Below are 10,560 nucleotides of genomic sequence, written 5' to 3' on the forward strand. Positions count from 1 at the left end.
CCTGAGTTTGTTTTTTTACTTTTTTTTTCTTTTCAGTGTCTGAGCTCAGGGTGGTTCTCCTGGGGAACAGCTGGGCAGTGAGGAGAGCAGTGGGGAACATGATACTAAAAAAGGACAAGTTCAGTACTGAAAAAGCACCAGACTGGTGTTTCAAAGTCAGTATACCCTTTAAGGAAAAACAAATAACTGTCATCAATACTCCAGACCTGCTGCTACCCAACACCTCTGAAGACAAACTGAGAGAAGATGTAAAACAATGTGTGAAACTCTCTGCTCCTGGTCCTCATGTGTTCCTGCTGGTTCTACAGCCTGATGATTTCACAGAGGAACAAAAACAGAAGCTCTGCAGAGTCCTTCAGCTCTTCAGTGATCACTCATTTGATCATTCATTGGTTCTGAAATCAGCTCCCAGAGAAAAGAGTTCAGGTGCCATGAAAGAAGATGTATTAAATCAACCCTTAAACGACATCATCAAAAAAAGTAAATACAGACATTTGAATGAGAAGAACCTTGACTATTCAGAGCTGCTAACACGGATGGGTCAGATTGCAAAAGAGAACAATGGGCACTTGAGCTGTGATGTATTTCAGGATCCAATGCCAGATCTGACTCCTTATCAGGAAAGCCACAACCAAAAGCTTGCTAGAGTTAAATTTGAACCTACAAAAGGTAATGGTAAGTACTGAATAGTAATATGGTAAAAAATATTATTTTTATCATTATACAAATGAATCACACAGTCGGATTTTTGTCGAAATTAGGGTAATGCATCATGAAGAGGTTAAAGCTCCCACCAGAGTTAAGAACTATGTCTTCATAATCTACATTTATGTGTTAGTGTTACACATAAACTGTACACAGATTGCACTGTTTTTGGTTACTGTCATGGTTAGTGCTGTGTGGCCGGCAGGATATAGGACCCAAATGCAAGACACTCAGACCGGGACTCAAGATGAACACAGCTGGGAGTAATCAAACATGACGAGATTAGGTTGAAGCAAAACTAGGAACACTGTTGGGAGACAGGGGACCGTAAAGTAAAACGGGAAGACTAACACAGAGACGCAGACTTGACATTAAATTTAGGTAACACGGAGACGGGAGTGACATATGACCAGTGTTGGGCAAGTTACTTTGAAAAAGTAATTAATTATAGTTACTTTTTTGAAGAAATAACTAGTAACTGAGTTAGTAACTGAGTTACAATATTCTAAAAGTAATTAATTACTTGAAAAGTAACTATTGCGTTACTTAAAAAAATGTTTAACCCTCTGGGGTCCAGGGTATAATTGCCCATTTTTAACTACTTCTGATGTTTCCTCTATTTCACCTTTAAAAACTGTTTATTTGCCTTGTTTGGTCTCATTCTTTTCAGCACAACCTCACGTGTCTGAATTTACAGTCATGTTTTCATTTTGACTGACTGTATTAACACAATTGCTCTAAAATCAGATAAAAAACATAAAATCAGAGTAGAAAAAGTGATATTTTTACTGTAACAACCACAAACATGTTCATTGAATCATATTTCATAACGTTAAATGCAAATATAAATTGTCAATTTTAAAATCATATGCACAAGTTTTGCAAACGACAAAGTTATTTGCATCCATTTACCTTTTATCGTGATTTTTTAAATAACCATTTCAAACTATTTACAGAACAATCAGCTGTTCTTCAATAAGATGTCACAAATTATTTGTGCCGCTCCAAAAACATAATTTCTGTCCACTATAAAGGAAACATCACAGCCTGATACCTGCAGGTCTGACAGCAGCAGCACTCCTGTTTCTACCTGGAGACAGCAGTCACCTCATTGTTCTGACACACAACACAAAACTATCCACAACACTACACACTAACTACACAAGACAACACATTAACTACACACTGCAAACACGCTAAACGTCACAAATCTCTCACATCTCAAAACTCGCTCTCTCTCTTTTTCTGCTGTCTTTGAGCGATCGTGGCTCAAGAGTTGGCAGTTCATCTTGTAATCAGAAAGTTGCTAGTTCGAGCCCCGGCTCCGACAGTCTTTGTCGTTGTGTCCAAGACACTTCACCTACCGCCTACTGGTGATGGCCAGAGGGGCCGATGGCGCGATATGGCAGCCTCGCTTCTGTCAGTCTGTCGCAGGGCAGCTGTGGCTACAACTATAGTTTGCCTCCACCAGTGTGTGAATGTGAGAGTGAATGAATAGTGGAATTGTAAAGCGCTTTGGGTGCCTAGAAAAGTGCTATATAAATGCAATCCAGTATTATTATTTCTCTCTCGCCGTCACTCCTAAAACTTCCCCTGTTTTTTTTGTTTTTGTTTTTTCTCTCATAAGCAGAGAGTGCTCGCTGCGCTGTCCATAGACAGTAAACATGACGAAACTATTGAGGTTTGCTTTGTCTTTAAGTGGTCATGTGATTGGCTTACCACGACTACTTTATTCTTCCTCAGTCAAACAGCAGCACTCATGCGATTGTTTTGCCCCCTGAGCTCCAGGTGTTGTGCCAGACAGTGATCGTGATCACCGTCCGCGGGAGCGCAGCTGCTTAAAGCTGTAAGATAAGATAAGATAAGATAAGATAACCTTTATTAGTCCCACACGTGGGAAATTTGTTTTGTCACAGCAGGAAGTGGACAGTGCAAAAGTTATGAGGCAAAAATTAGAATACAATAAGAATAAATACAGTACACAACTGTACAGAATAGAATAAAATAAAATACTATATACAGTAGAATAAAATAAAATAAATATACAATAAGATAAAAATAGAATACAAATACAAATACTATATACAACTGAGTAAAAATACAACGATGACAGAAAGGATTATTGCACTTAGTATTATTGCATATGTATGGATGTGTGTGCTTGATCAGTTAAAGTCTTTGTTGTGGAGTCTGACAGCAGTGGGGAGGAAAGACCTGCGAAATCTCTCCGTCCCACACCGTGGGTGCCGCAGTCTCCCACTGAAGGAGCTGCTCAGTGCTGTCACAGTCTGCTGCATGGGGTGGGAGACGTTGTCCATCAGGGATGACAGCTTAGCCGCCGTTCTCCTGTCACTCACCACCTCCACTGGGTCCAGAGGGCATCCTAGAACAGAGCTGGCCCTTCGGATCACCCTGTTCAGTCTCTTCCTGTCCCCAGCAGAGATGCTGCCGCCCCAGCAGACCACGCCATAAAAGATAGCAGAAGCCACAACAGAGTCATAGAAGGTCTTCAGGAGTGGGCCCTCCACTCCAAACGACCTGAGTCTCCGCAGCAGGTACAGCCTGCTCTGCCCTTTCCTGTAGAGGGCGTCTGAGTTATGAGTCCAGTCCAGTCTATTGTTCAGATGAACACCAAGGTACCTGTAGCTGTCCACAGCCTCAATGTCCATACCTTGGATGTTCAGTGGTTGCAGTGGAGAATGCTTGTGCCTGCGGAAGTCTACCACCAGCTCCTTGGTTTTACTGGCGTTGATCTGGAGGTAGTTCAGCTGGCACCAGTCCACAAAGTCTTGAGTCAGTCCTCTGTACTCCTTGTCGTCCCCATCAGTGATGAGGCCGACTATTGCAGAGTCATCAGAGAACTTCTGCAGGAAGCACTGGGTGGAATTGTGGGAGAAGTCTGCAGTGTAGATGGTGAAGAGGAACGGAGCCAGAACCGTTCCCTGTGGGGCCCCCGTACTGCAGACGACCCTGTCCGACACACAGCCCTGAGTCCTCACATACTGTGGTCGGTCGGTGAGGTAGTCCAGGATCCAGGTAGTGAGGTGATGGTCCACTCCAGAGTTCACCAGCTTGTCCTTTAGAACCGAGGGAAGAATGGTGTTGAAGGCACTGGAGAAATCAAAGAACATGATTCTCACAGTGCTTCCAGCGGTCTCCAGGTGAGCGAGGGAACGATGTAGGAGGTGAATGACGGCATCGTCCGCTCCAATGCCAGGCTGGTAGGCAAACTGAAGTGGGTCCAGTGATGAGCTTGTTAGGCGCCGAAGCTGAGCCAGGACCAACCGCTCCAGGGTCTTCATCAGGTGGGATGTCAGAGCCACCGGCCTGTAGCTGTTGAGGTCCTTGGGGCGTGAAGTCTTTGGCACTGGTACAACACAGGAGGTTTTCCAGAGCTGTGGGACTCTTCCCAACCTCAGGCTCAGGTTGAAGAGGTGCTCCATCACCCCACACAGTTGGTCCGCGCAGGACCTGACGACCCTCGAGCTGATGCCATCTGGACCCGCTGCCTTCTTGCCATTAATCCTCCTCAGTTCCCTCCTAACCTGGGTGGTTGAGAGAGACAGGCTGGAGCCTTGTGTTGAGTGTGTATTGGATGCTGTTGTTGGGGGTGGGGGGGAGTGAGCAGGGTGAATAGAGGAGGTGTGAAGTGTCTGAGGTGGAACAGCAGCAGTGGGGGTGGGTGAGTCTGCAGCCGATGTTGCAGACTGCCTCATGGCTGAATCAAATCTGTTGAAGAAATGATTCAGTTCATTTGCCCATCTCACATCCCTCCCAGGCAGAGAGTTCTGCTGTTTGTGGCCCGAGATGGTTCTGAGGCCTCTCCAGACTTCACCAACGTTGTTTTGTTGAAGCTGGTTCTCCATCTTCTGCCTGTAGCTCTCCTTCCCATTCCTTATCAGTCCCCTCAGCTCTCTCTGCACCCTTTTCAACTCCTCTTTGTCCCTGGATTTGAAGGCCCTCCTCTTCTGCTTGAAGACGGTTTTAATTTCTGGGGTAATCCAAGGTTTGTTGTTGGAGAAACACCGTACAGTCCTGGTAGGTACGGTGTTATCCACACAGAAGTTTATATAGTCAGTAATGCATGTAGTAAGGCTGTCGATGTCCTCTCCGTGGTCATCACAAATCACCTCCCACACAGTCGACTCAAAACAATCCTTAAGAGCCTCCTCGCTCTCCTCTGACCATCTCTGTACTGTGCGGGTGGCTGGTGGCTCCCTGCGCACTAAGGGCTCATACACAGGGACAAGGTGCACCAGGTTGTGATCAGATCTGCCCAGGGGAGGGAGAGGTGATGAACTGTATGCCTCTTCTGCATTGGCATACAGTAAGTCCAGTGTTTTATTGACTCTGGTTGGGCAGGTCACATACTGGGTGAAGGTGGGCAGTGTGGAGTCCAGTGAGGCATGATTGAAGTCCCCTGATATTATGAGAAGGGCTCTCGGAGATTGTGTTTGCAGTCTGCTGACCACAGAGTGGAGAGAGTCACAGGCTGCATCCGCGTTGGCCGAGGGGGGGGACATACGCTGTTATCGCGATAACATGCGAGAACTCCCGGGGCAGGTAGTACGGACGCATGCTAACGGCTAACAGCTCAATGTCTCAATGTAGCGTCCAGATTACTTACAGCTACTTCCTGCAGCTGATATAAGATGCTGTAAGCTGAACACAGCTTCAACCGTCTGTTTGTTGAAAAATAGTAACAGACCGCATTTTCTTGTCAGTAACGGTAATGGCGTTGTAACGATAGTAATTAGCTAGATTAGTCATTACTGAAAAAAGTAACGCCGTCAGTAACGGCGTTACTTGTAACGCTGTTATTCCCATCACTGCATAAGACACGACTGACTGGGGAACAAGACAATAAAAATGAAGACTGAACTAAACTTAAGAATTAGAATTTAACCCTTTAAGACCTACCATAGAACCAAGTCCGCCAGAGCTTATAATATATTTTTACATGTTGTGGAGCCATTTTTGGGAGCATTTCAAGCTGATATACATCAAAAACAACCATTATAGCCCAAATTTTAATAATATGTCTGCATTAAGTGCATAGTAATTATATAAATTGCAAAAAAGTGCAATAAACTCCAAAAAAATTGAAAATCGTTTTTGTTTTTTAACATATATTTCTAGTTAGAGAAATTTAAGAGGCTTATCCCTCAAAACTGTAAATACAAAAAAGTTGCACAAAATAGTTTCCCACCACAGGAAATTTATTTTGAGTGTCTTCATAGTTTTATTTTTGAAATACACCAATTTTTATACACTGCAGGAAAAACGGAAAATAAATATTAGAGTGCAAATTTGCAAAAAAAACAGCAGCATATGCATCAAAATAAACTATTTCCAGCAGTGCAATATTAGTCCTAAGCATCCCAGAAACGACACAGAAAGTCATAAAGTCAAACATAACTTTTAAAAACACCAGTATAGGCTCATGAGGCCCTAATGGTAAAAAAAACCTACATTTCCGCGAAAATGACGTCACTTACGGTTTCGGGCAGGTAATGGCGGACATGCAAAAGTTCGCGCTGACGTCTATTCCAACGTAGGAAGTGTTATGAACAGCTGATCGGATCGGCAAAGCGTGTTTCTGGAATATTATGTTTTTGTTGCTGCAAGTGCTTTTTATGCAGTTTTTGCAAAGCTTTATGTGGAAGGAAACTGTGACCGAGGACAAGCTGATGGCATAAGATGTAAGTACAACTCCTCTGGTTTCATATGCAAAACAAATTATTGCGCTAGCTTACGCGGTTGCAGAGCTACCGGGATTTAAAAGTAGTTACGCAAAATGGAGTGTGTCCACTCCGACCGGCTTTAAAGGGTTAAAGAGCAGAGAAGAACTTGAGCACTAGAAATTCAAAACAGAAACCAAAATATTAGAAATAATAAACCATGATGAAATCACAGATCAATAATAATAACTACAACAACAACAACAACAACAACAACAATAATAATAATAATAATAATAATAATAATAATAATAATAATAATAATACAAAATCCAAACACTGGGTCACTGACCCAGGACCTTGAAAGTTACAATCCGAAAAACTTTGAGACTGATGTATTTAGATAAGAAACAAACCAAAGAAACCTCTAGTTGAATATAAAAAATAATGCTAAATATAACCAAATGAAATAAGATATAATACATGAGCTTATCAAAAACTTTACTGACACTGTAACGACACTGAAAAAGAAAGGAAGACAGACAGGTCCATTTTGACCGGAAAAAGCTGACCATTTCTAAGAGTGAGAAAAGTATATTACATCACAAACTAAAATGGACGAACTCTCGACATGGGATTAGCTATTTTCCATTAGTCTGAATTTAGTGTTTCTGTGCTACACAAATCAGGTTTAGAAAACAAAAAAAAGAAACAAACTTTGTTGTCCATGTGGGATTCAAGCTACAGTGTCAAGTGACAAACTTCACTTCACTCATCAGTGTTTTCTCTTTGACAGATTATTGTATATAAACCTGTGTGATGAGAGTGAGTGTTAACCCAATGCTTTTTTTCTTTAGTATGTGGACTCAGGATTCTGATGTTTGGAAAAAGCGAGGACAAAAAGACAACATTAGGCAACTTCATCATTGGCAGTGAGCAGTTTCAGTGTGGTACAAGAAAAAACAAGCCTTCTGAAGTTGCCAGAGGAGACTGGAGAGGAAATTCTCTGACTGTTGTGAAAACTGCAGACGTCTTCAGTCTGTCGGTAGAAAGAGTGAGACATGAGCTGAAGGACTGTGTGAGTCTCTGTCCTCCTGGACCAAATGTTCTGCTGCTGGTAGTGAAACCTTCAATGTTTACTGAGAAGAACAGAAAGACACTAATGTTCATTCTGAGCTTGTTAGGCAACAATGCTTTTAATCACTCAGTTATCATCAGCACACATAAAGGAAAACCAACTGACTCTTTTACTGAGCTCCTTAAAGACTGTAGAGAAAGATGTTACTGCATGACTGCAAAGAACCACGAGTCATTGATGGAAATCATCGAGAATGTTGTACAAGAAAATTATGATGCTTTCCTCAGCTTTACTGAAGTCACCATCGGATACTCTGCTCTGAACCTGGTTCTGTGTGGGAGGAGAGGAGCAGGGAAGACGTCAGCAGCCAAGGCCATTTTAGGTCAGACTGAGCTTCATTCAGCCTCCAACTCATCAGAGTGTGTTAAACATCAGGGAGAGGTGTGTGGACGTTGGGTTTCCCTGGTGGAGCTGCCTGCCTTGTATGGAAAACCTCAGGAGGCAGTGATGGAGGAATCACTCAGGTGTATCTCCCTCTGTGATCCTGAGGGTGTCCATGCCTTCATCCTGGTCCTACCTGTGGATTGTTTGAGAGACGAAGACAAGGGAGAGTTAGAGACCATCCAGAAAACGTTCAGCTCTCTGATCGATGACTTCACCATGATTCTGTTCACTGTGGACTCGGATCCAACAGCTCCAGCTGTTGATAATTTTCTGAAGAGAAGCAAGGACATCCAGGAGCTCTGTCAGGGCTGTCGAGGAAGATATTTTGTTCTTAACATTGAAGACAAACAGCAGATCCTAAAACTGTTGGAGACTGTGGAAAAGATGAGGCCCTTTAAAAAGAAGTCACATTGTTATACAACACAAACATTTGCACAGGCCCAAATAAATACGATATTTCAAAAAACCATAAAATATAACATCCTACAGCGTGAAGTCCAGGAATTGAAAAATAAAAGCATGATCACTGGTGAGTACTGCATTAATACAAGAAAAATTTCAATAAATTTTCCATCCCCTATTTTTTCTAGACAAACTAACAATGAAGTAATGATCATTTGAGATAACTCGGTTTCTTTTGAAGTTGCAGGTGATGAAGAGCAGCAGAGCCCAGAGTGTCTCAGGATTGTGCTGATTGGGAAGACTGGCAACGGTAAGAGCTCTTCAGGAAACACCATCCTTGGAAGAAAAGTGTTTAAAGCCAAGTCAAGTCAAGAATCAGTCACCAAGTGTTGTCAGAAAGAACAGGGTGAAGTGGACGGTCGTCCTGTTGTTGTGGTCGACACTCCTGGTCTGTTTGACTCGACTTTGTCACGTGAAGAAGTTCATGAGGAGACGGTGAAATTTATGACCTGCCTGGCTCCAGGACCACATGTCTTCCTGTTGGTGTTACAGGTTGGTCGACTTACACCAGAGGAGAAGGAGACTCTGAAACTCATCCAGGAAGGATTTGGGAAGGATTCAGAAAAGTTCACCATCATTCTTTTTACAAGAGGAGATTCATTAAAACAAGACAACCTGTCCATTGAAGAATACATTAGAGATGAATGCAATGACTCCTTTAAGAAGCTGATCTCTGAGTGTGGAGGAAGATACCATGTGTTCAATAACTATGATGAAGAAAATCGGACACAAGTCAGTGAGCTGATAACAAAGATTGACACCATGGTGAAGGACAATGGGGGATCTTTTTATACCAATGAGATGCTGCAAGAGGCTGAAGCGGCGATTAAAAAAGAAGTGCAGAGGATCTTAAAAGAGAAGGAAGAAGAGATGAAGAGACAGATTGAGGACCTGGAAAGAAAACATGAGAAAGAAAAACAAGCCATGAAATTAAAAATGAAAGAACAGAGTGCTAAAATAAACCTGGAGATTCAACAGAAAAACAAAAAACTCGAGGAAATGGAGGAAAAACTGAAGAATGAGCAAAGCGAGAAGAAGAAAGCACAAGAAAAAAGAGAAAAAGAAGAAACCAAATGGAAACTGGAGAAAAGTGAATGGGAGGAAAAACTTGCTGCATTAGAGAAATCAAAGTCTGAATCAGAACAGGAGCTACAGCAGCGTAGAGAGGCGATGATAATGGAACATACGGTCCGGGAGAAGGATCGGGTAGACTGGTTGGAAAAACTAATACAGGAAGAACAAAAGAGAAAACAAAATGAGCAAAGACTGAGAGATGAATATGAGAATGTAAAAAAAGAATGTGAAATGAAAAGAAAAGAGGATGAAACTAGAAAAGAAAATGAGGCAAAAGAACGCAAGGAATTAAAAGACAGCTATAAGAAAAAGCTGGACAATCTGAAGATGAAATATGAGGAAGAAGCCAGAAAGCAAGCAGAGGAGTTCAACGAATTCAAAGAGAAATACACCAAAGACTTTGCAGCTCAGAAGGAAGAGCACGAGAAACAAATGAAAGACAAAGATGAGAAGTATGACCTGTTAAAGGCCCTAAAAGCCCACTATGAAAAAGAAAGCAGAGAAAAACATCGTGCGCAAATCAACGACTTTGTTAAATGTGTGACCAAAAACAGGGAAAATGTCCCAAAAATAAACGACTTGTTGACAAGACAACAGAACCAAATAAAACTTGCAAACAATCAGGAAGAAAAAGAAAACCTGCAGAAAATTCATGACACAGAAATAAGTAACATGATAGAGAAACTTCTGAATGAAGTTGAGACAAAATCTTCTTGCAGCATATTGTGAGATGAACCTAAAGCAATACAGAAGACAGACACGCAGGACCAATAGAATATATATGCAAGGAGTATTTGAATGGCATTGATAAATAGAAATGAATAGTGGTTGTTTGAGACAGCATCAAAACAACACATCTATGGGAAAAAGTGTCCCTTTAGTGCTGTGCTGCTGTAGCCTAATACACTGCACTCTTTGAAGGTCAAAACCTAATAATTACTTTAATAATATTGTGGATTGTGTCCTGCTGTACCACAAATTCCATATTAATAGCTCAAAGATACAGCCAGCAATATCCTTGCAACTGTGCATTGTGCTATAGTTCTTGATATTGATTGATGATTATTGATTTTAGGAAGTCCTCTTAAAGCTCATCACCCACTATCATTAAAACTG

The 10,560-nt window shown here is 42.0% G+C and overlaps 1 protein-coding gene across 2 annotated transcripts; it reads left to right on the forward strand.

Moving 5' to 3' along the window:
• Positions 1-416: 416 nt before the first annotated feature.
• Positions 417-10,173, forward strand: LOC146621884 (GTPase IMAP family member 8-like). 2 transcript variants are annotated; one of them, XM_085367603.1, is made up of 4 exons: positions 417-675; positions 7,244-8,437; positions 8,552-9,886; positions 9,974-10,173. In XM_085367603.1, exons 1-4 carry the CDS (start codon positions 432-434, stop codon positions 10,171-10,173), a joined length of 2,973 nt encoding a protein of 990 aa, XP_085223729.1. In that variant the 5' UTR covers positions 417-431. The 2 variants fall into 2 exon arrangements, with proteins under 2 accessions (XP_085223729.1, XP_085223730.1); XM_085367604.1 differs by having other exon boundaries at positions 8,552-9,879; positions 9,967-10,173.
• Positions 10,174-10,560: the final 387 nt, after the last annotated feature.

The sequence above is a fragment of the Diplotaxodon limnothrissa genome, linkage group LG12 (genome assembly GCF_057381915.1).
Source record: "Diplotaxodon limnothrissa isolate DT_005_m linkage group LG12, D_limnothrissa_male_GT1.1, whole genome shotgun sequence".
Taxonomy (NCBI): Eukaryota; Metazoa; Chordata; class Actinopteri; order Cichliformes; family Cichlidae; genus Diplotaxodon; species Diplotaxodon limnothrissa.